At 38.9% G+C, this 26,484-nt stretch overlaps 1 protein-coding gene across 3 annotated transcripts in view; it reads left to right on the top strand.

Moving 5' to 3' along the window:
- The first annotated feature begins 373 nt into the window (after positions 1-373).
- SHISA7 (shisa family member 7) overlaps positions 374-26,484 on the top strand; it is a 41,947-nt gene continuing 15,836 nt past the window's right edge. For all 3 annotated transcript variants that reach the window (XM_087891843.1, XM_034419502.3, XM_034419504.3), the window contains exons 1-3: positions 374-820; positions 22,311-22,956; positions 25,725-25,879. In XM_087891843.1, the coding sequence (XP_087747969.1) occupies positions 22,406-22,956; positions 25,725-25,879 (706 nt within the window). In that variant the 5' untranslated portion in view covers positions 374-820; positions 22,311-22,405. The remainder of the gene's footprint in view (positions 821-22,310; positions 22,957-25,724; positions 25,880-26,484) is intronic.

Below are 26,484 nucleotides of genomic sequence, written 5' to 3'. Positions count from 1 at the left end.
AGATGCAAACTACTCCACTCTTTTTCTCAAATGCAAGAGCTGTTTTTTTTTTTCTGCATACAAGAATACAGGGGAACCATTCATCAGATCATCCATATTCAGATGGGAAAATCAGCATTTTCAAGGGTTAGGACTATTTCGAGAGAAGTCCAAGCAGCCAGGTATGTTAACCAAAACTTCAGGATTTCCTGGATCTCTTGTAGATACACACAGCAAACTTTTCTTTTTCCTATCCTTTCCCAGAATAGAGACAAGGGAGGGGGGGTAAGGGGTGGATGAGCTGAAACGTGGATATATTGGGTCCTTTTTGACTGACAGCTATCCCTGTCCAATCCTAGGCTTTTACATCTCTCTTTCTTTGCCCCATCTTCTGCTGGATGTTCACCCGTTTTGTTAATGAATGCTCTTCCCACTCACCCTCTCCACTCCTTTGGGACTTGAAAACAGTTCAGAGGAAGGCACGCAGGTTTGAGTGAGGGGCTGCAGTTCCCATCGAGCGCATTTCCTTCACCAATCAAAACACCTCGCTTGCCTGCCAGCCGTCCAATGGAATTCCTCGGGCATCTTCTTTAATTCATCCCTTGCATTTCCTTTTCAGAGTGAAATTTCGTTTTTTTAATAGAAAGCACCGACTTTGAAAGTGGGGTATTTTTCCCTCCCTCATTAAAGTAAATGCTTCCTTCTTGAAGGTGGAGAGGAACATCTAACATTTCTGGTGCTTCCCCTTGAATCAAACAGCACTCAGGGGCTGCAGAGGAAAAAAAAAACCTTACACCACAGGGGAAGAATTTTGTATGGGATTCTTTTTTAACAGATCAAGGTAAGGCTTTGATTGCTATTCCCTACTAAGAGGCAACAATGTCTTTGATAACTCGGGTTGGGTGTTCTGGGTGTGTCAGAACAGTCTAAGAGAAGGAGACTCCAGAAAGTTAGCTATAGAGGTATTGATGGGATAGTGTTACATATCAAGAGTGCCTTCAGATTTGATGGTGGATGCTTGCATATGTCAAAGTTACAAGCAGGTGTTTCCCCCAGAATTTGGGCACACTTATGTGTCTTTGGCACAAAATACTATTTTTTGCCTTTGGTTTTACCTTTCTGATTAGCAATGTATTTAAACAATCAGAACAATGCGCTGTCTCGCTCCTTCTTTTTAAAGAAGAGAGTTTGGGAAGAGGAATTATTCAGTCTGTGCCAAAAAACGAGCTGACTGTTGCTTTTAGTACCCATTCTGATGCAACTGCACCCAGGTTTGGTATATAAGGCAGAGTCAGTTGTGAGGGGATTTGAATCAGAGCTGTGACAGTGCTGTTGGGATGGTGTAATAGGATGGGATTCCTGATCTAATGTGTGCGATGGGACAGTTGTCATTCTTGGGGATGTTAGCTTTGCATAAGATTGTGTCAATATGTGGGGATTTGAGAGGGGGCTGATTGTGAAATTAATGTTTTGCTATCCACTTGTTCATATTTAATTCTCAGTCGAGCGTGATTGTCTATGTTTGTTCCCTGTTTTTTAGTGCTGCTGATCTAGATAGGTCAAGTATTAATCATTAGATATGCAAATGTGTGAGAGGGTTTTTTTTTTTGTTGCTGTTTGGGGCTTTTATAAGGGGCTTTGTGTGCCTGTGTGTGTGTGTCTGTGTAAGAGAGTATGTTATATTGCTGCAGTTCTGGGCATGTGCCAGTTCCTTTGTGTGGGTATGCATATCAAATCATAAACTGTGCATTACACTTCCTGCTGCTTTGTATCCGTGGCAGCTTGTGTGTGTGACAGGTTGTGAATGTGTTACTTTGTATATGCGTGTGTGTGTGTGTGTGCGTATCTTTCTAGATATATTTGAGAGTGTGAGGCATTTCAAAAGATCGATGCCTGTCCTTTCACACATGAGAATTCCTGATTACTGTACAAACCTTCCTTACGCACATACACACTCACTCTTTCTCGCAAATATGCTGAATGATGATATAAGCTGCTCTTCTTCTTCTTCTTCTTTATTGGATTTGTATACCGCCCTACTCCCGAAGGACTCAGGGCGGTGAACAGCCACAGAATAAAAGACATAAATACAAAAATTTAAAATAGAATAAAAACGAATTATATTTCACAGGCTGGCAAAGCCAGCACAAATTAAACCATAGCACTACCCTTTTATTCCTGTCTCCTCACTCCCCCCACTTTGCAACTATCCTGCAGAAAATGGGTGCTAGAGACGAATTTGAAACATGCAAATGAAAGGAACCATTCATGGATATTGCTTTAATAAGCTTTCATCTATTGAATCCTATTTCCTGGGTCTCCGTTTGAAAAGGGTTGACTATGCATATGCATAGATTCTCTCTCTGTGTGTACACACGTGTGTGAATGTACGTGTGTGTATGTGTAAGTCTGATTATGTTTGTGCTTCAGGCACTAAGATTCCTAGATAATTGCTGTGGGACTATGGGATGGATTGCACAGGTGGGCGTTCAGGCATGTGTGAGAGTACAATGCACATGGTAGAAGTTTGTGCCGATCTGGGTATTCAAAATGTTTATGGGTGCATAACGGTGTACCTGAGGGAAAAATGGGTACCCTCATGATTCTGCACGCTGAGGTAGAGCTGAGGTAGATTCATGCATCTGGCTAAAAGCACACAGATTGGTTGTGTGTGGATGAACAAAGGAGCTAAAGTAAACCCAAGTCCCAGAAGCAGTGACAGACAGCAAATATATATAGGCCATCCTTGTTCACAAAATCAGTCCCAAGAGGTGGAGATGTGTTGTAAGGAAAAGTTGTCAGGTGCACCCCAGGTAATCTGTGGGCCAAGGGTATTAAGAAGATGAAGGGAATATGGAGAGGGAAGCCAAAATAAGATGTATGAGAAAGGAAGACAGCTTGGTAAAATGATAATAAGGAACAGGTTTTGAAGGAAACAGCTACAGCTACGAAAGAAGATTTGGGGATGGGGTGGGGTCCAGGAGGAAGTAGCCCATCAAGCTGATAGTTTTCCTGTGCTTTCTCACGGGATATATATATTCACCCCTCCCTGCTTTTTAAAGGGTGATGCAGAAGCCTCCTGCTTTTTGAAGTTCCCCTAATGGATTTATGGAGGGAGAGACTGCTGGAATTGCGAAGAAAGGATGGTGAGAAGGGGGAGGAGAGAATGGACTCTGCAGTTTCCATGGCAATGTTGCCATGGAAACAGCAAGGCTGCCTGGATCAGCCTCTCAGATGAATGAGGACCACTTATTGGGGAGAAGAAGAGGAGAAAATGGGGTGGCAAAGGAAAAAAAATGAGTTACCCAGCTTTTTGGAAATTGCTACAGGAAATTTTGCAGTGAGTTTCAGGGATTTCTGAAGTTTGGGTCTAAATTCTGAGGTTCTGAGCTTGAGCGTGTACTGATGGAGTCAAACTTTTGACATATCACATTCTGGGATATTAGCTGCCTTGCCACTGGAAAAATATGGGTGAAAATAAGAATCCTAATGGCATCCTTAAGAATCCTAAACGTTCATCTAGGCATCAGACCCTAGTGGGTCATATGCATAGCGACCATAGGTCCTTCATTATAAAGGACAGTTCTTTAATTATTTATTTTCTTGGGTTTGCTCTTGAATTTTTCTCTGTAAAGGATTATAAACATAAACAATAGGGTTTTTTTAATATCCTTATGAACCTCTCTCAGATTTGCCCCCTTTTCAGGTTTGTTTTTAATTTTTCCCAAAAAAATTGGTCATTGTAGACGTATGCCCAATATGATATATAGCATTAGAACAGTTTGCAGATCAATAATATTTCCAGATTATCCAATAGGAAATATTTCTGTCTTGTTCCTCAACTATGGTCAGTTTGCTTAAAATCATACAACAGCCTTCCACAAGATGAAGATTTTCCAAAATATGTTTGAATAACAATTCCCAGAATTCCGAAGTATGTTTAGTGGGGATTCTGGAGTTCATTGCTCCAGTACATCTATAAGGTATCAAGAGTTCCTTGGCATCTATTTTGGAGTAGGTTTACGAATATTCTGTGCAGTTCTACTGATTGAGCTTACAAAAGAGCTGTATGAGTAACTGTACAGTACATTCTTTTTTTTTGCAAGAATGGTGGAAGCAAAGATTTCTGGAAATTGCTTGTTCTGATAATAAATTACTTCTCTTTTGTAGCCCTAGCAGAAATAAATAGCTTGAGGTGTTTAATGTGCCAATATAAAGTACATCTGATATATGAGGCAACGAATCTCAATTCGTTTGATCTGGAGCTTAACTAAAGGTTGTTTGATGAATAAGTGATAGCTATTGATATTAATCAAGGCTATTATTTCAGAATGCACTTTCATATGTTTTAAAGCTCTATTGGTTATGGTGGGTTTTTCTTTCTTTCTGTTTTAATAAAATCGAATGAAAAAACATTTTAAAAATAACCTTTCTTTCTTTCTGTTTTAATAAAATCAAATGAAAAACATGGTTAAGTTTGTTTTTTTTAATTTGCATCCTCTTCCTTCAATATCTAAAAATAAAAAATATATCAAAATATTAGTAGAACAGTACGAATTCAGTGAAATATATTATATTAAATATTGGCAGATTATAGAATAATTCAATATTGTATGCTTATATTATATGTATTATGGAGATAACATATAATTGTTTTAGAAGATATAGGTAGCAGGAGTTAATAAGAAACTATGGATTCAAAGTCTAGAATAGTAACTTGTTAGCCTGCTGCGTTCCAGGAAAAAAAATTATTGTGCTATAAGCCATTTAATTGAAGGAGTACATCTCTTTTTATCTCCATGAATTTTTCTGCTATACTATTGGAAACAGCCATCAAAACCAAATTTGCATGTGTGTCTTGAATTAAATTCAGTGCTATTCATTTACATGTTTGTAGGTTCTGTGGGCGTGGCTTGGTGGGTGTGGCTTGGTGGGCATGGTAGGGGAAGGATACTGCAAAATCTCCAATCTCACCCCACTCCAGGGGAAGGATACTGCAAAATCCCCATTCCCTTCCCACTCCTGGGCAAAGGATATTGGAAAATCTCCATTTCCACCCCACTCTGGGGCCAGACAGAGGTGGTATTTGCTGGTCAACCGAATTACTGAAGATTTCCACTACTGGTTCTCCAGAACCTGTCAGAACCTGCTGGATTTCACCCCTGAGCTAGAGTTACATACTGTACAAAGCCATAATATGGTTTATTTTGTTTTGTGTCAATATGTTGTGTGTGCACTATAGTTTTCTAACTATTATGTCTTATTCCAAAAACCATAGGCAAATTATTACTTCACCAGGTGTAAGCTTACCCATTAACATTCATCTGAAGACTTCGGCCATGTCAAGAGCAGATGGATTAGGACTGTATTGACTGGAATAGGACTGTTGTGAGGGACGTAATATACTGCATTGTACATCCTAATTATTTAACATGAAATCCTTTATTCTCTTGGTCACTCTATGCTGCTCTAAATCCAAATTTTTACCCCAAACATTTTAAGGGAAATATATAGAAACAGTAAGGATTCCAATTGGCATACAAGACAGGGAATGTAGAAATAGTGGTAGTTACTCTTAATTAATTAGCATGAAACACCAAAGTATGTTATTATGTACTGATGTATCTGGTGAGAATCAGTTATTCTAAGGCAGAGAGAACTGTTCTGTAAACGTGAAATAAATGTCCCCAACTTTCACAAAGAAGAGAAGAATTGATTTGAAAGGAAGGGAAGAAAAGACCTAAGATTTAAACCCCATGATTGCATTATATATAGGCCTAATAGCTCTGTTCTGCAGTAGGCATTTATATGATTTCTTTCTCAGTGGAGCAATTTATCTAACTGCGTTGAATTTCCGAAGCTTCTACTATTATCAAATGCAGTTTTTGGGCAGTCGATATTTATTGCCTGGTGTGAAGTCTGACAGCTCCTCATTGTGCCTGTGAATTCTCCATTTTTCACATTGCACCTGGCTAATGTGACTTGGAAGTTAGATGTGAGAATTAAATGCACTTTCCATGTAATAGCCACAAAAGTCTACTATGCACATTTTAACTCGATGATGATAATTCCAGGTTTGTAATATGCCCATAATGGAAGCACAAGCCACCAATTCAATAGTGCTTTACAGGTCTGGTTAAACCATCCTTTCCCTTGTTAATACATCCCAGAAATCCCTTATATATATAAAAGGAAAGGGACATTCTCTCTCTCTGCTTTTTAAGTTCTCATTTGAATAACTCTCTTTCAACCAGATGGAGAGGAAAAGATAGACACCTGCTCTATCAAAGAAAAAAGCACACAGTGAACTGCACAAAGGCAGACACATATTTCCACACACACATACACACACACAGACACACTCACACACTCACACACCACACAACACATGGCTACATAGGGAAGTAAGTAAGTAAGCAAGTTAAATAAATATCACATCATAAATTGGAATGGGCAGAACGCTAATATATAAGAATGAAGAGAAATTCATGCAATTAGAAACTGGCACATCTATATCATTATATTGACTTTTTAAAAATAAAAAATGTTTACAGAAAAATACAGGATGATGCAATGCCATTTTACTTGATATATGTAAAAAGTAAATGTGAAGTAATAAGTAAAGGCATATACCATTCACAGAGTTAGAACAAATGCCAATTTTCCCCCCCCTATCAAATGTCTACCAGAGTACTAATAGAAAAGAATTTTGGTAGCTCAGAACTGTGTTGAACTTTCTTGCAAACATTTCATTACCAAACTAGGTAACATCATCAGTTCTCCCACTTCTATCAATACCACATATGGGCATCAAAGGCTTCAGAAAGCACACAAATGGGACAACGGATGATGTTACCCAGTTTGGTAACAAAATGTCTGCAAGAAAACCATCAAGCTCAGAGATCACCAAGGACCCTACAGTCCACCAGAGTTTTACCATCATGGTCACTGAATAGGCCATTATAAACATAGTCTCAGTTGTATGGTTTAGAAATCAGTACTGCTATGCTCACACTGCAGAGGCAAATGCCAGCAACTGGGGGGCAGAGGAATTGGTTATTTTAGCCAGATACCCGAGAACGCTGTGTTTTAAATCCTCATAACTGAAAGGGGAAATAATCCAAATTCTGTACGAAGAGAATTCTTCTGAAGAAATTGGACCAAAGCTGATGCAAGATTATCTATGAAGAACCTATGGATTATATCCACAAGGGATCCAAAATTTTGGGCACCCTTTATTTATGAATCTCTTAATGACTGAGAAATCGATGTGGGGTGAGATAAATAATTTAAAAAAAAATACCCAAGAGAAATCTCACTCTGAATGATATCACCACCCTTATAGTTGTTTCTAGTTTTTACCCTTCTGGTTTTTGTGTCTCAAACCGAAATACTACAAGTGCTTCACCTTACATGTTACAACCTGCCTCTTCATACAGTTTCACAAATGTGAAAATAAGATTCATTGTGAGTAAATTTAAATAACGTAATTCAAGTTTACAAGATGCCTTGAAAACTACCGTGTTTTTTTTATTTTGAAGGACAAGAGCAGTCACGTTCTTGCTTGTACAATACCTAGCAATGTTAATCTGATCTTAGTCACTCAAAAAATCCACTAAGCATCAATGTACATACCAGTACATTAGATCTAACGGCAAACTGAGGAAAGATATTTCTTTACTTTTGTCTGGTGGAATCCTATTATGAAAAGAATAGTAGAAAATAGCAGTAGAGCTTTGCTGTAGTAGATCTACACTTCATATGTTAACATCTCCAAGTAGGACTGAGAAGGTCTCCTAACTGAAATCTTGCAAATCCACAACCAGTGTTGATATTGTGTGGTAGACTGACCAAGAATCTGACTTACTATAGGATAAATTCTTATGTTCATATATGTGCTTGATGTTACTGTGTGTGCTTGATTTAAAAATTACTGGGATGAAATTACAATCTTTGGAACGATGATATTCTTTTGATCTCCACTAGAAGAGCCTTGGTGGCGCAGCAGACTAAAGTGCTGTTAAGTAGCACCAGCTGCCTGCAATTACTGCAAGTTCAAATCTCACCAGGCTCAAGGTTGACTCAGCCTTCCATCCTTTCGAGGTAGGTAAAATGAGGACCCAGATTGTGGGGGCAATAAGCTGACTTTGTATAAAAAAGAACACCGCTTGGGGGAGGGGGGCGAAAGTCCTACTAAGCAGGTATATACAAAAGTATGAAGGCTATTGCTTAACACATTGTAAGCCGCCCTGAGTCTCCGGAGAAGGGCGGCATATAAATCGAACCAATAAATAGATAGATAGATAGATAGATAGATAGATAGATAGATAGATAGATAGACAGACAAACATAAGAACACCAAACTGCAAAAGTTTTGATTTTTTTCCCTCCTTTATGCAAAGTTATACCAGGCTTAAACTATAATCCTGTTAGGTGTAAGTTCCATTAAAATGGTAGGACTTACTGCTTGGTAAACATATAATAATATATAATCAATTGATCAACCCCATTTACAGGTAATCCTTGATTTAACAACAGTTCATTTAGTGACTATTCAAAGTTACAACGGCACTGAAAAATGTGTTTTATAACTGTTTTTCACATTTACCTTTGTAACATGATCATGTGATGAAAATTCAGATGCTTGGCAACTGGTTCATATTTCTGATGGCTGCTGTGTCCTAAGGTTATGTCATCATCTTTTGCAACCTTTTGACAAGCATTTGAGCTTAGGAATTCTGGCTGGTTCAGAAATTCTGGCTGGCTCAGGAATTCTGGAAGTTGAAGCCCACAGATCGTAAAGGGACCATCGTTGTCCACTCCTGTTCTAATCCCTAATGTATTAACCAGTCTGTTCTGTTCCAAGTAGATCAACATCATAGCAGGGGTGAAATCCAGCAGGTTCTGACAGGTTCTGGAGAACTGGTAGTGGAAATTTTGAGCAGTTCAGCGAACCAGCAAATACCATCTCTGGATGGCCCCAGAGTGGGGTGGGAATGGAGATTTTGCAATATCCTTCCCCCAGGAATGGGGAGGGAATGGGAATTTTGCAGTATCCTTCCCCTGGAGTGGGGTGGGAATGGAGATTTTTCAGTATCCTTCCTCTGCCATGCCCACCAAGCCACACCCACAGAACCGGTAGTAAAAAAAATTGGATTTCACCACTGCATCATAGTATAGTATAGTATAGTTTCACTGGGTATACAGATTTAGTAGGTGTTTTTAAAAAATAGAATGGATTTTTAGTTGACATTTGAGGTAGGCTTGGTGTCTGCTTGACCCTCAAATGAATTAAATCAAGCTAAAGATAGCAGGCCTTTACAGGTGTTAAAATACAAACGTGACCACTAGACATATGTAAAAAGACCTATTTTTAGGGATTATAGCAGAAAACATCTGCTGTATTAACTGCTCCTGTTAATCAAAATCAGAAAATCATCACATACTCCATTGTCTCTGTCCACCCTCAATTCAGCCCTCCAAAGCCATATTTTCTACAGCTTGCTGAGTGTGAAAGTGTGAGAACATGGTTCTTTTAGCTCCTGGGAAACCATTCCATAAGAAAAGACTTTCCACAAGATACTCTCCTTCATTTCTCTTTCCTCACACCTCCAAAGGAATAGAAATTATCAGCAACTCTGCAGGCATGCCTTGAGTAAAGAAAATGAAGTAAGCCGTAGGGCATGAAAGACCAAGTCCACATGTGAAGGTCCAATTGAACTCATTTATTTCTAATCATACCTATGCATAGAAATCTTCTTAATCAATAGCTATCTTGTAGTTAGGTAAGGGTCAACAGAATTTAAGGGAGGTTGGTTCGCTTGTGGATACGTAGGGATTCTAGGCTGATCCCTCTTTTAACTCCACCTCCACGTTCTGTCACTCCTTCTCCTACATAAACTAACTCAGAGGTAGCCAAACCCAGTACATCTTTAAAGGTGATTACTGGTTTCTTGGACTGTACTCAGAATGCTTATGCCACAAACCAAAGTGTTCCTGGGCGAACGTCTTAAGCCTGCATCTGGGATTGTTTGGCACATTCAGTACTGATGATTTCAGAATTATATCCCAGCATCTATTACTGGCTAGCGCTGGACAGTCCTGAAAAATCCTGAATCATGTCTCTGACAGACATTGGTCTCTGAAAGCAGGAGAGGGTGCTGTGTCCATTCCCATCACCTCCTTTATATGTGTATGTGTGTGTGCACATGCCCACCCCCCCCCCACACACAGGCATTGCTTGCCATGGGCCCTTCACAAGCCTCTTTCCTTGATAAAGGCAGTAAGGCCACATGAGCTAGCTACACTGTTGGGGAGACACATGGGAAGCTATATCAAGGAAGCTCCAGGGGCTCAATAACGCTAGAGATATTCATTGTAAAACGCAACCTTGTGATGTCATAGAATGGAATGTGAGACGATCACTCCTGGGTCTTTTGTGCCAGTGGGATGGGGCTAGGTCAACCCTTGCAAGCGTTGTATTTTTGTTTTCCAGTTTGATCCAAGATTCTTCATAGTGAAACTCTGGGAAGATTGCTGCAAGATTTCTGTCCCCTCCATAAAAAACTGACCTTTTCTGTAATGCCTTTGGCACAATCTTTTAGTTTTCAGCAGCTGCATCTAGAAGACAGTGTACAATGCTGGGTGCCTCATCTTGCAAAATGTATTGCAAAATTAGAAGAGGGGCAAATGAGGACAATCCTAGTCAAAAGGGGAGGGGCATGTTTCTGTTGAGGAAAGGTTGAAATAGACAGGATTTTCTGGCGGAAGCACATATGTGCATCTTTGATACAATTTTACAAATTATTCCTGTGTTGCCAGTGTGACAAACCATAAGGCTCTCTTTGTTCTTTCGCTGTGATGGAAAATATATTCTGAAGAACCGGCTAGAATGGACGTAAAACATTTAGGATGAACATATTACAACTTCATATTTCATACAAGGATATGCAAATATCCTTTGGCAAGATTCACATGTAAGCTACCGACTCTAAGAGGTGGGAGCACCCGAACTAAATTTGATTGAAATTCCCTTACATCTCAGTCTGATTAAAATTAAATATCATCAATAATAATCACAGCTTGGAACTGTAATTAATAATTTTCCCCTTCTGTCACATTAATATTCACAATTGCTTAACTTTAGGAGGTACTTGGGAGCTTCATCTATTTTTTATGGCCACGCGTGGGTTTGATCCTCTGGGAATGTCCCTGTGCTAGAGATGTTCATTATAGAATGGAAGGTGTCATAAAATGAAATGTGAGAGTCTTTTATGCCAGTGGGATGGGGGTAAGGATGGGGATAGATCAGTGGTGGGTTGCTGCCGGTTTGGTCCGGATCTTGCAAACCGGTAGTAACCGCAGTGGGAGGCTCCGCCCACCCACCTGGATGTCATCACGGACACTTTGCACATGCGCAGAAGCACCGCACGCAAGAGAAGCAAGTGTGCAAGCACACGCTTCCGTTGCGAACCGGTAGCAAAGGTAAGTGGAACCCACCCCTGAGGTAGCTCAAACCCTGTAAGCATTGTATTAGCACTAACCAATAGCCAGAAATAAGTGACCCAGGGGAGAATAAAAGGACTACTACTCACATGTTTTCTGCGTAAGCTGCTGGTGAAAAAAAAACCCTCTGGAAAATACTGTTGACTGCCACAATCATGGAGGGAAAAAAGAGAGACAGTTTGATACAGCAGTTAAGGCACTGGGTTAGAAAGCAGGAGACTGTGAGTTCTAGTCCTGCTTTAGGCATGAAAGCCAACTGGGTGACTTTGGGCCAGTCACCAGGAGACGGTGAGTTCTAGAATCATACCTTGGAGGTCTTCTTCTTCCAACTCTCCCCACCTCAAGGCAAGACCTTATACCATCCCGGTCAAATGGTTGTCCAGTCTAATCTTGAAAACCTCCAGTGACGGTGCACCCACAATTGCTCTTATTGTCAGAAAATTTCTCCTTATTTCTAGGCTGGATCTGTCTTTGACAAACTTCCACCCATTACTTCTTGTCCTGCCCTCTGGTGCCTTAGAGAATATGCCAATCCCCTCCGTGACAGCCTCTTGAGTCCTGGAAGACAGCTATTATATTCTCTCTTAATCCTTCTTGTCGATAGGATAGACATACCTAGCTCCCTCACCCATTCATCATAGGATTTAGCCTCTAGACACTTCGTCATCTTTGTTGTTTCTTCTACTCCCACTTTAGGCCTGAAAGCCAGCTGGCTGCCTTTGGACTAGTCACTCCCTCTTAGCCCAACTCATCTCACAAGGTTATGATTTTGGAGACCATAGGAGAGGAAGGAAGGAGTATTAGATATGTTCGCCACCTTGAGTTATTTGTAAAAATAATAAAGGCGGAATACAATAAGATTTTGCAGCTTCCATCTTTTGGGAAGAATCAATTACTACACTTGTGAGCACCCTCACAAATGCTAAATGAGCCAGGCATAAAATATCACTTTGCTTTGAAAACTTGTAAAATATCCCAATGAAGAAGATGCTTGAGGTGCAAACTTCCTTTGTGACACAGATGCTTTCCTTTTTGAAAAAGGGAATTAATTATTTGTTAATAATAATATTTGTTTTTACTTACTTGATTTTTTTTAGGTCGCCAATCTCAAACATATGATTCTGGGTCCCTAACAGAGGGTTTTTTTTAAAAAAAAGATAAGAAATCATTAAAAAAAACAAGTATTTTGAAATGATACTTTTTGGTTCAATGTGTAGCTTGGTGGAGCCAAGTATCTATACATTTGGGGAGCTCAGAATTTTTTTTGCAATTCTTCTGACAACCTACTTGTTGGAGAAGCAGTCATTTGAAGCAAGTAATTTAGTTTGGTTGGTAGGCTGGCCATGAAGAAGGGAGTTCCCATTTTCCTTAGCCATCATAAAAACCTAAAATCAATCAGTTGCAGAATAATCTCCAAACATCTGGAACACCACTTGAACACCATTGGCATTGACCAAATCATCATCAGTCAATTGCAAAAGGCAGCTTTACTTGGAACAGCTTACATCCAACAACCATATCTGTAACATCATCAAACAACAACATCTGCCTATCCCAGGTTTTTGAAAAGGGTTTGATATGTGGATAAAAATGCCAGATCCAGTCTAAACAAAAGACTGGATAAAAAGAAAACAAAAAAAAATCTTAACTGTTGTTGAGGAGTAACACATTTGACAAAAGGGCTTGAGCAGTCTTTCCTTCGAAGAAAAGGAGTGACATTAGGAAGCTTTTCCGTTTTGTGGGGGGAAAGGGCAAATTAAGAATCAGCATTATAGCAATGTGAGTATTACTATTAGAGACAGTGTTCAATGGAAATCAGATACACATAGATGTCAGGATTTCTATATGTTTTTATGGTAGTGTATCTAGAGGGCACCAAGCTGGGAAAAGCCAGATTGTGACAGTGTTAGCTATTAGATATAAGCATTCAACTAGGTATTTAATTGCTGAAACCAATAAAAATAGTACATTGCCATTTACAAAGCTAGCAGCATTAGCTTATATTGGCTGTTAATTTTACACGATGCATATATATGAGGTATGGAAGTACAGATACACATATTTGTATATGCACATTTGGATGAACACATACTTTCCAACAACATTTTCAAAATTGGCACCCGTTCAGCAAACAGTGTGCTTATTTGTGCGTGGGTACAACTGAGATTGGATGTGAGTGTTAAATTTAACATCAGAGATAGATTATTCATGCCAATCATGCAACTGTTTACTAACAGGGAGTTCAAAAGCAATAAAATAGTTTTGGAGTTAATAAAGGGATTGCTATGGCACTCTGTGGTTTGGGGTTTGCTTTAATACTGTATCAGATATGTGTTGCTGAAGGCCACTGTGGAAGTGAGCAATTGCTTTTGAATCCTGCCTACTCTATGAGCTTCTTGGAGGTGGTTGACTATTGTCTTCTGTAAGAAATTGATAGAATAGCTGAGTAGCTAAGGTTCTTTCTTTCTTTATAGCTTTGTGAGTTACTGAAAGGTAAAATAGGGAACATAGCTTTCTAGACTTATCAGATCTCACCTGCAAACATTTGGATGACTTTTAGGTGGTCTCAAAGTGGTCAGGAAAACTATTTCTTATGGCCATTTAATGGGTCATCCTGATTTTTACTGTCAAATGTGGGAACCCTAACCTTTTCCATATTCCAACTGTTATTGATATGCTTTGCCAGAAAGAAGTAAAATAGTCTTGGTTTTTATGTCATCCAAGTGTGGAAGTCCATGACTTCAGAAGACTATTAACTTTTCCTCTGGTATTATGATGTCCCCAAAAACATTTTGCACTTTGGCAGCCTATACTATAACCAACCTTCTGGTCTTTGATATTAACCTCAGCTCTTTCCCTTTAACTAATTTTAATCTGCAACTTCTGTCATTTCATTTCATTTCATTATTTCATTTCATTTCATTTCATCTTGCTTTTCTATTCAATCAAGTATTCCAGAGGCCTAATGAAGCTATGTTTCAAAATAGAGAAAAAGGAAAAGGGAAACAATTAAAATTAATGATAATAATTCAGGAATCTTAGATGGTCTCCTAAAATGTGTGTGTGTGTATGTATGTATGTATGTATGTATGTATGTATGTATGTATGTATGTATATGTATGTATGTGTATATATATATATATATATATATATATCTTCTTAAGTTTTCGCGGGTGTGTGTATGTAAAAAATTAAAATCTCGGGTGTTTTCCCACGTCATTATAAGTTTGTTAGTTAAAATGTTTAAAATCCTGGCTAAGATCACAGCTCAGAATGTGATGCCTATTAGAATTCTTACCTCTTTGCAGTTGACAGTTGGTAATAGGGAGCCAGAGAAAACTGGACCATTAACACACATTCAGGCTGCAGCTAGTATAATGAAGCATGACCCACAGCTTCTAAACTGATAATAAAGGCCCGAAGATGACAAGGTAGAGAGCTTGTCGAAACGTTGCCTAACCTTAAAGTGTTGGTTAGGATTTCAGCCAGAGTTTTTTGAAAGACCTTAAAAAGGTTTTTGTTTGGGAATTTAGAGAATTCTGAGCTGTGACCTTAGCCAGGATTTTAAACATTTTAACTAACAAACTTATAATGACGCGGGAAAACACCAGAGATTTTAACTTTTTACATATAAGTTTTGGTGTATTCGGGTCTTTTCCCATGTAAGATTGAGAGTATTGAGAGTATACTCTCAATCTTACATGGGAAAAGACCCGAATACACCAAAACTTGCATACCTCTACCCATGAAAATCTACGAAAACATATATATAGGTCTTTGGTTATTCGGATTTTTTCCCACGTAAAATTGGAAGTACCTTGGCGACATTTCAACGAAGTCTCATTCGTCATCTTCAGGCTGGTGTCTTTAGCCTTGTGCTTCTAGGAGCTGGCTGAGAGAAAAATACACATAAAGGCCTATGAAAAGAGAAGAATATATATATATATATATATATATGAATGATATACAATAGCATAAAACCAATAATTTACAAAAACAAGTAGTTTAGTTTTTTAAAAGAAAAGCATTAGAACAAACGTTCAAAAATATGCTCCCAAAATAGGTGCTATCTGACAGATTTTAGAAGAACCATCCTCATTTCTCCCCTACTTTAAAGAAAATTTCTCTTTTCAAAAGGAATTTACCTTAAATTTTAACAAGCCCTTGCTTAAAACAATCTGTGTTGCTGTTTTTTATAACTATTTTATTTTAATAAAGTGTGCTGATTAACAAGAGTTATCTTCCTAGCTGATCATTTTAAAAGAATTGTAGCTCCAAAGTACAGTTTAATTTAATTTACTTTAATTAAAATAACAAATAGTTTTAATTATTTTCTCCAGATTAAGTTGGATGCACAAGTCCTATTAAAATCACCGGTACAATGGAAAGCTGCCACATCAAGTTTGACTATTAATGCACCAAGTTCAATATTGTCTGTAAATTATCTGATGCAATGGATGTATGGATGTGAAAATAATGTCTCAATTATCAAGATAGCTATGTTTGATGGGATAATTGCAAATAATACACCAATGGCAAAAAAATGCAGGAACTAATTCAGGCAGTTGCCAGGAATTAAGCTGTCTGACTAAAAGGCACATAAGCACCCCAAAAAGGCTTGTGTGACTAAAAGGCACACAAGCACCCCAAAAAGGCATTTTTCTGGTATCTTTATTGAAGATAGGGAAATGGATGGAGAAACATTAGGATGTGCCTATGTTGATAGGATAGTCATGGATAGTATTAATTTATTGCAAGATGCAAAAAAAAAAAAAGATTGTGTGTACGTGTGTGTCCATTAAGGTATATACAATGACAGTTGACTATATAGAAGTAAGTTGAATGCACAGAGAATGGGATAATTAAGAAACACGTGTGGCATAACAAGAAGCAATAGTGTCAGGAATGAATGGGCACTAAATGAATGTGAACTGAATACAAAAGTGAATGACCATTATGAAAAAAAGTACTTTCGAGTTTTTTATATACTGCAAAGAGAATGAATGGAAGATCAAGTTACAAAGCAAACACATGAATGGGTTGAAAGCAATGAGAAGACAAAGAAAGATGTGGCAGGGATGCGTTAATGAGACCTTCAGAACGAACAATAGAGAACAAAAGGCAATGTAAAGTATGAGGTAGATGAACGTAGTGGGAATAAGGTTTGCTTTTCAAGGATAGAAAAGTACGTGTGTGTGTGTGTGTGTGTGTGTGTGTGAGTGTGTGTGAGTGTGTGTGTGCACATGTGCATGTGTGGGTGTGTTTAATTCTTCCAAACTGCCCAAAGTTATCTGGGTGAGATGGGCAGCTATTTACGATGTATAACTAAAAAAAATTAAAAATAATGACTGTTGTTGGGGTAAATTCCTTCCTCCCTCCCTCCCTCCCTCCCTCCCTCCCTTCCTTTTTACCCTGAAAAGGAACAATGTTATGCTATTTATGTGACTAGAAATTGCACTTTTTCTATCCTTTTTTTACTCCTGTCAGCAGATACATCCTTCCATTTACATATAATAAAGCTGGATTGAAGTTATGGGAGCTGAAGTTCTACCAAGTTCTAGTAAGGTAGCTCTGGATACTCTACCATAAACATCTATCTACTCATCCATTCCTGATATCATTCCTGATATCTTGAACTCCAGGAAGATGTTCATGAAGAGTGTCCAAGCACTCAGGAATATTTTTTTTTCCTCAATGCTAGCAATTATCAAAGCCCCTTACATAGAGGAGTCCATTTGAGAGGATCACGTTAATCAGTATTTTTCATTCATGGCAGTAAAATACAGCAGTTAAAAACCCAATCAAGAATTACTTTGGATGTATCCACACATTTCTGGCCTTTGATTTCAGTGAAGAACAAAGGAAAAAATATGGATGGAATATACATTAATATAAGCTAAGGCAGTGTTTCTCATAGGGTTGCCAGGTCTGCTTCCAAAAAATAGCGGACAAGCAGGGCAGGGGGGGGGGGTGTTAAGTAGTAAAAAAATAAAAAAAAATTACAATTAAATTATATATTTTCTGACAAACATTTTAACACGCCATTTTAGGTCAGTCAACACAAGCTACAATACATTTTAAAAATGTGAACTGTACATAATTTTATACTATATTTTTATTTTAATCTCATCATTAATTTTTTCGGAGAATCGAGTTCAATGGATATTCGATCTTTGTCTCATTCTAATTTATGAAAAAAAAGACAAAACACGATTCTCCTATCCTTATTCTCTTAGACTGTACAGCTTTAGATTACGTACCATTTCATCATAAAGCTTTTGAATAAAAAAAATGTCCACTATTTTGTGAAAAAAAAATAGTGAACATAATGTGAAAAAGCGGACTGTCCACTCAAATAGTGGACACCTGGCAACCCTCAACTTTGGCCATTTTAAAGAAGTGTGGACTTCAACTCCCAGAATTCCTCAGCCAACATGCTTCTTAAAATGGCTAAAGTTGAGAAGCACTGTGTTCTAAGGCGAGGGGGAAAATGAGAATGGGGTTGGCTCCAATAGATCTGCTGCCCTAGATGTGTTGAAGACCTAAATGGGCCTTACTTAAAAGCCAGGAAAATGTTTGTGTGGGAAATATAAGAGAAACTCTGGGGAAAATTGGAAACGTAGTCCTTCAGCTAGTGGGGGAAAAATGAGATGCTGGTATGATTCCAATTCTGATCCTAATCCCCGGTACATTGTTAAAAATCCACTTTGCTGCCACATGCAGTGTTTCATTATTTGCAGCAGCCTGTCTCCTCAGTTAAAAGCCAGGAAACAGTTTACGCTTTCAGCTAAAGATATATTTGATAACCATAATGACCAATGACAAGCTGGCTTCCAATTGCAGCTCAAAAAAAGTGGGGGTGGGGGTGGGGGTGGGTGGGAGAACCTTACCCATGACTAGGCATGTAGAATGTCAGACTATGTCAGACCATGTAATGTTAGTTCAGTATTCCTGTGGCACCTACAATATTATGCACCCATTTCTTTACTCATTCAAAAAGCCAGCACATTTGTGCTTCAGTGAATAAATGGATGTGTTTCATTTCTGCACTTAATTCTCCTTTTTTTACTCTCTCTGGTGGGGCTTATATTATGGAGCAAGTTGCTGATGGCATTCAAGCAGAATCTTTGCCCAATAAAGATTGGGGATTGTGTGTGTGCGTGTGTGTGTGAAAGGGGGTTTTTTTTTGTTTTTTTTTTTACCAGACAATATAAAAAAGATGCTGAGATTCTAAAATGAGTGCAGAGAAGAGCAACAAAGATGATTAGGGGACTGGAGGCTAAAACATGAAGAACGGTTGCAGGAACTGGGTATGTCTAGTTTAATGAAGAGAAGGACTAGGGGAGACATGATAGCAGTGATTCAATATTTGAGGGGCTGCCACAGAGAAGAGAAGGTCATCCTATTCTCCAAAGCACCTGAAAGCAGAATAAGAAGTAATGGATGGAAACTAATCAAGGAGAAAACCAACCTAGAACTGAGAAATTTCTTGACAGAACAGTTAATCAGTGGAACTGCTTGCCTCCAGAAGTTGTGGATGCTCCATCACTGGAGGCTTTTAAGAAGAGATTGGAGACTTCTAAGGTCCCTTCTCGCTCTGTTATTCTGTTAGAATGTTATATATATTACAATGCTAGAGTTTGGTTTCATGTTGTTTCATTCTGTTTTATAAGTCCCTTGGAGCCATTAGTAGTGTGACCATAAAACTAGAAAGTAAACATCTAAAAACTGAATATAGTAGGAGATGGGGTCCTTGTTTGCTCCCTGAGCTTGCAGTTTTCTTGCAGACATTTAATTACCTGTTTTACTCTTAGCTTTTTAGTCTGAATTGATAATACTGTACATTGATCAGGGTAAACCACAGCCTAATCAAGGAACCACCAAGATCACTCCCACCAACACTATTATTTATTTATTATTATTTATTTATTTGTCAACAAGTATAAGGAAACAAATAACAGTATAGACGTAGACATGGACACATGAAAAAAATTGGCACAAATAAAAGGATATAAATAGGCAAAACATAGCCATAAACACATAGAATGATTACATATAAATGGGGGCAGTAGGACAGGGACGGTAAGCACGCTGGTGCGCTTATGCACGCCCCCTTAGGGACCTGTTAAGAAACATGAAAGGTCCACGATAGACAGTTTAAGGTAAAAGGTATAGGGATTAGAGAGAGACTAACAACAGGATCAAGTAGAGTGTTCCAGACATTTACTACTCTATTGCAGAAGTCATATTTCCTACAATCAAGATTAGAGCGATTTACATTGAGCTTGAATCTATTGATAGCCCTTGTGTTATTACGGTTGAAATTAAAGTACTCATGTACAGGTAGGACGTTTTGGTAAATAATCTTATGAACTAAGCATAGGTCAGACTCGGAACGTAGACGGCATAGTTCGAGGCTATTCAGACCTATAATTTCAAGCCTGGTGGGATAGGGAATTTTATTTCGAGCAGAAGATTTGAGTACTCTTCTAGTAAAATATCTCTGACAGGGAAAGCCATTTGTATATAAACAGGGACCAAACCCCACTCTCTTCTAGCACTGATGATGTTACTTATTTGGGTAATGAAACGTCTGCAAGAAAACAGCCAAGCTCAGAGAGCACCAAGGACTCCACACTGTGAACTGCTAGTGAGAGCGGCCATCTTAATCTACTTCCTGCTTAACAGTCATTCCAGGCTCTGCTGCCTCTTTGTTCCCTGGGAAGTAATCCTTCCCTCCTGGGACTCCAGACTACCTTCTGCCACAGATTGCCATGATAGAGTGAAGATGTCATTTGATTATGTGATTCCAGAAAAGCATCCTGCTTTTATCTGAGACAAAGCCAATATTTGCCCGAGCATCCTACTTACTGGAAGAGAGTCTGTATATACAGTTGCATTAATCAGGGTGGTGAAATGAAAAGAATTGGAGAGCAGGAACCAAAATTCACTTCTCCAGGTGGTAGAAAATGTCAAGGAGACTCCACTGATTCATATTTTCCTCTTGAATGAAAGAGAATGAGAAAGCATGGAAATTTATAATGTTTTAGAATGATCAGATTGAACATGAATTATAGGGATATTATCTTGAACTGTCTCTTGACCTTTTAGGCTTAATTTGACATGTATTTTGGCCACTAGTTGATGTATCTCAGTCAAAGCAATTGAATATATGGCTTGAAAAGAAGTTGGCAAAATGATATTATCAAACATTAGGAGTGTTGAAAACCTACATATACATACACACATATATACACACAAGTAAAGAAAGCCACGTTCATCAAGGCATTTATGAAACAACATATAGTCTATAATCAAATTATTTTTAAATATTTTTTATTTTATATATATATATATATACAGTATATATTATTTATATTTTAAATATAATCAAATTATTTTTAAAGATGGGTAATGGTTTAGCTTTTCTGTTTTTGAAAATGAATTCTAATTTATTTATCTTTTTAAAACAAATTGCTTTATTGAGGTGATTTTATTTAAATTATTAATAAATTTTATTCACTTATTTAAAATATCCTGGGCTTCTCTGGGAGCATGAGTGGTATAGAAACATTTAAGTTAATAATTATGGTGTTTTATTCTGGTGAGCATGCTTATTTCTCTATTATTGAAGAGTTCGAATTTGAATTGTAACATATTCATTATAGCTTTACTGACCACCTTGAGAGCTATTTTAAGTGGAAAGATAGCAAGAGAAATCAATACATTCCGCTCCTACTAATAGAATCTCCCAATGAAATAAACACTAGTTACTAGACTCAGATGCTGTTCAGAAACCCAAATAGTTACATTCCTGTTTCATGCTATATGGATTTTTTAAAATGCTGATTTGCTGAATAAGCCCCAGTAGCTTGATTCACCTTGATTCATGCTGGCTCAAGAATTCTGGGAGTTGAAGTCCACAAGTCACAAAAGGGCCATAGATCCTCACCCCTGACCTATATACCATAGCCATAGCAATTGAATTCAGACATCATGCTAAACTGGAAGCAATAAACCATGTTGTACAAAGCTGTAAAGAATGAAATATTCAATCATTATGGAATTGGAGGCTGAAAGTTGCTATCCTGGCTGTGAGCTGAAATCAGCCATTCTGAAATGATGCAATTCAGATTTGTTAAATCAGAGTTCTCATTCTGGATGATCTCAGATTGAGGGAACCTAGCATACATTTTAAGACAGATGTTGATTCGGAAAACTTCATGAGGGAGAAACTTATCATCAGCAGTTGCTCCTGATGGCTCTACCGTAGCTTTCTCCAACCTGATGCCCTCTGACAAGCCCTTTGGGGAGGTTGAGTCCCAAGATTTATGGAAGAGACTAGAGAAGGCTAACCTGTGTTGTTAATGCAGGTAGTCCTCGACTTACAACTGTTTGATTAGTCACCCTTCAAAGTTACAACAGCACTGAAAAATGTGACTTATGACCATTTTTTGCAGTTACAACCTTTGCAGCATCCCCATGGCCACGTGCTCAAAATTCAAATGCTTGGCAACTGGTTCATATTTATGACAGTTGCTGTGTCCCAAGGTCATGTAACCCTTTTGTGACCTTCTAACAAGCAAAGACAATGGGGAAGCCAGATTCACTTAACCACTGGCTTACTAACTTATCAACTACATTGATTCACTTAACAACTGTAGCAAGAAAATTGGACAAAACTCACTTAACAAATGTCTCACTTAACAACATAAGTTTTGGGTTCAATTGTTGTTGTAAGTCGAGGTCTACCTGTATCAAATTGAGGAGCATTTGGCATTCACTCCACTGGGCTTTTCTTAACACTCCTTTCTTTATCTTTATAGGGTTTGCTTCCTTGATCACTTTTATACACTTTCTAAAAGGCCCACCACATTGGCCAGCCTGGCTTGAGCTTCTCAGCCCCATACCTTCCCCCATCATGCATCAGTTGCTGACGGTCATGCTCTATGCATCCCTTGAAGCCTTGGCTGGCCATACAGCCTTAGCTGTAGTTCAGGCACCACATTATACAAATCAGAGTTGGGGACTGCCCAGCCTCCTAGCCCATCTGAAGCGCTTGACCTCACCAAACTCTAACTCAACCACGAGCACAATCAGCAAAGTCCGGCCCTCTGAAACATGCCAAGGCTATTATGATGTCATGGGGCAATACGATGCGACCTTCAACTGTACCACAGGAGGTTACCGGTTCTGCTGTGGCACCTGCCAATACCGCTTCTGCTGTGATGATCGATCCAGGAGGCTGGAGCAAGGGAAGTGCCGTGACAGCCCCCAGTGGTTTGCAACCACCATTGCTGGCACAGCCACGAATGGGCCCGATGTACCCAACGGTAGCAAGCAGCAGAGCAACAGCACCGTGTATGTCATCTGTGGCGTCATCAGCTTCACCTTAGCTGTGGGAGTCGGGATCAAGTTCTTTTTCAGCAAAGCCTCCAGGAGACCCCATGGGAGAGAACTCAATGTGCCCAGGTAAGGATATGAACTGCAGAGAGGGACACAGAAGTATTCTCATCCATTGATGGAGGGTTAGATGCTACCCTTGAGTTGCTTCCAAATCTAAAGGATCTCCAGATTAGGGTTCAATGGGATATATTTTCACTTGCTGTTAAATCTAGGTGCAACTGGAAACCAGCCTGTGGCAAGACAGCCTATTTGTCTAATTTAGGGAGACCAATATTTCCCACTTGCATTAGCAGTAGCTTTTCAAGATGTAAGAAAGTGTCTCTTTCATCACATATTTTTCAGTTACTTTGACTTGAGACAGTTGGTCTTCAATGTTGGGCTCTGTCTCAAAGCTGTAGTCTCTTCCACAAACCAAAGATTTGTAATGGGCTATGAGAATAATCTTGAGGGAAGAGGTGGAAGAGCTGCAACCCAGGCAACAGTCATATAAAAGAAATTGCGTGTTCCTTGATCTTGGCAGCTTTAAGACGTGGACTTCAGCGTCCAGAATTCCCTAGCCAGCTAGTTTCAGTCTGGCTGGAGAATTCTGGGAGTTGAAGTCTACATGTCTTAAAGTTGCCATGGTTGAGAGACACTGATCTATAGGCTCAGAGAAATAGGGCTGAAAGAACTAATATTTTCTAGAGCAAAAATTGATATTCTTGAGATGTATTGGATTACAAATGGTATCATCCCACACAGATGCAAGCGAAGTTGCAGCAGAATGTACCTACCGTATATAGTGGAGAATTAAGGAATATACAGTATGTACACTCTAATGGTTAGACCTCACTGTAGGTGATAGCAAAGGCAACAATTTTTTTTGCAAACTGAATGGCCTTGCTAGAAAATTCCCGAGAACCTTGTGCAAGTTGTCCAGACTTCTGTGTTACAACGTAAAGAGTCATAAAAGTGTCAAGTATCAAGAAAAAATTGATAATTGTAATTCTGAACAATAGACAAGCAGGTCTATGCTACAATGGGATTGGATGAATTATTTCTTTATATTCATTCAAAGTATTCCAGAGGATAGAGAACAAGTTGCTGTCTCCTTCTGTGGGACAGTGTCAAGGAATTGCGCAGTAGGCATCCAAATGAAGTCAGAGACGCTGACACGAACTTGTAGTTTTATATAAATAAATCTATTTTACATCAATATATGCAGTGAACTAGATAGTCAGGCACATCACTACATCGTGTGGTAAATCATCAGATAAATCACAAAACAGCATACAGAAAAGAAAAAGCTGGGAAAAAAGGGAACCTCCCCCTTTACACCCAGTAACCAATCATAATGTAGATTGCCTAATGCAAGAACCTGCACTCTCTAACCTACAGGTGTCAAACGTACAACGTCACGTTGCTGTCACGTGACATGTCGCAACGTTTTCCCCTTTCACAGAGCTGGGGTGGGTGAGGCCTGCACATGACGCATCTGGCCCGCGGGCCGTCAGTTTGACACCCATGCGTCTAACCAATCAACTACCACTGTAGTGTACTGGCCCATTATCCACAACTGTTCCAGCTATTAAATTAAACATCTTAACAGACAGTTCTTCACATTAGAAGCTTGTTCACTTGCCTTCATCATCTTTTGTTCTCCAAGCAAAGTATACTCTCTTACAGAACATGTATCCTATACAGATAGTCCTCGAATTGCGACCACAATTGAGCCCAAAATTTATGTTGCTAAGCAAAACATTTCTTAAGTGAGTTTGCCCCATTTTACGACTTTTTTTTTTTTTTAATTTGATTTATATGCCGCCCTTCTCCGGAGACTCAGGGTGGCTTACAATGTGCTCAGCAATAGCCTTCATCCTTTTGTATATTTATACAAAGTCAGCTTATTGCCCCCACAACTGGGTCCTCAATTTACCTACCTTAGAAAGGATGGAAGGCTGAGTCAACCTTGAGCCTGGGCGAGATTCGAACCTGCAGTAATTGCAGGCAGCTGGTCTTAATAACCAGCTTAATAACAGGGTGCCTTAGACCACCGTACTACCAAGGCTCTTCCCTTTTCTTGCCTCAGTTGTTAAGTGAATCATTTAAGCATTTGTTAAGTAGGTAACACAGTTATTAAGTGAATCTGGATTCCCCATGGACTTTGCTTGCCAGAAGGTCACAACGGGATCACATGACCCCCAGGACTACAACTGTCATAAATATGAGTCAGTTGCCAAGTGCCTGAATTTTGATCATGTGACCATAGGGATGCTGCAATGGTCATAAGTGGGAAAAATGGTCATAAGTCACCTTCCACAAAGCTCTCCTTCCACAACTTAGCGTTCCCTAATTATATTTAATTACATGATTCTGCGCTGCATCCCATTCAGAGTGGGAATATGAAAGGCACCTGTTTGGAGAGGTTTGGTCACACGATTTAGGAATAGAATAGAATAGAATAGAATAGAATAGAATAGAATAGAATAGAATAGAATAGAATAGAATAGAATAGAATTCTTTATTGGCCAAGTGTGATTGGGCACACAAGGAATTTGACTTGGTGCATACGCTCTCGGAGTATATAAAAGACAAGATACATTCGTCAAGAATCATAAGGTGCAACACTTAATGATAGTCATTAGCAATCAAATCATATTAAGAAACAGTCAATATAAATCGTAAGGATACAGGCAACAAAGTTACAGTCATACAGTCATTAGTGGAAGGAGATGGGTGATAGGGTGACATCAACATGCAGATGGTTAAATGCACATTCCAGGTTCCTCAACAGAATCCATGTGTACACTTTATGATTTCCATGAACATTTGCCTTTTTTTTTTCCCCTGGCCAGGGCTTTGGTTGACATTCTCAGGCATCAAGCAGGCACCACCTCATGTTCTGAGCGCAACAACAGCCTTGTGATGAATTCAAACTTCCAAGACAATGGTTCAGCTCGTCCTCCGAAGAATCTGTACAATGCGGTGAAACCTTCCAAAAGTAGTCATGGTAAGAGAAAGAGAGGTGGGGCTGCTGGGTAAGAGAGTGACTTTCAAATAGCCACTGAATTTCTGCCTTGATCAGGTGCTTACCTTGTCCAAAGGTAATTTTATAGTAATCTACTCTTTACTTTGTTGACTTCAGTGGACCAGTGATTTGTCACTGGTTACTTTGTTGACTTCAGTGGACCAGTGATTTGATGCTGTCACTGGTGTTGGTCGTTTTAAATACTGGGGGAATATTGGGTTTATTGACTTCTAAACAGCAAAAATAATGCTACAACAAATATCTAATAAAGAGCCACGGTGGCACAGTGGTTAGAGTGCAGTACTGCAGGCTACTTCTGCTGACTGCCAGCTGCCTGTAATTTGGCAGTTCAAATCTCACCAGGCTCAAGGTTGACTCAGCCTTCCATCCTTCCGAGGTGGGTAAAATGAGGACCCAAATTGTTGGGGGCAATATGCTGATTCTGTAAACTGCTTAGAGAGGGCTGTAAAGCACTGTAAAGCGGTATATAAGTCTTAAGTGCTATTGCTTCTTCTATTTGCAAATAATAATAATAATCCAAAACATACTATGAAATTCCAGTGGTACGATCTAAGAGTGAAGATGCA

The sequence above is a fragment of the Pantherophis guttatus genome, chromosome 4 (genome assembly GCF_059756535.1).
Source record: "Pantherophis guttatus breed Tessera chromosome 4, ASM5975653v1, whole genome shotgun sequence".
NCBI lineage: Eukaryota > Metazoa > Chordata > Lepidosauria > Squamata > Colubridae > Pantherophis > Pantherophis guttatus.
The sequence above is the reverse complement of the archived record's forward strand: the minus strand, read 5'-3'. Positions and strand labels throughout refer to the sequence as shown.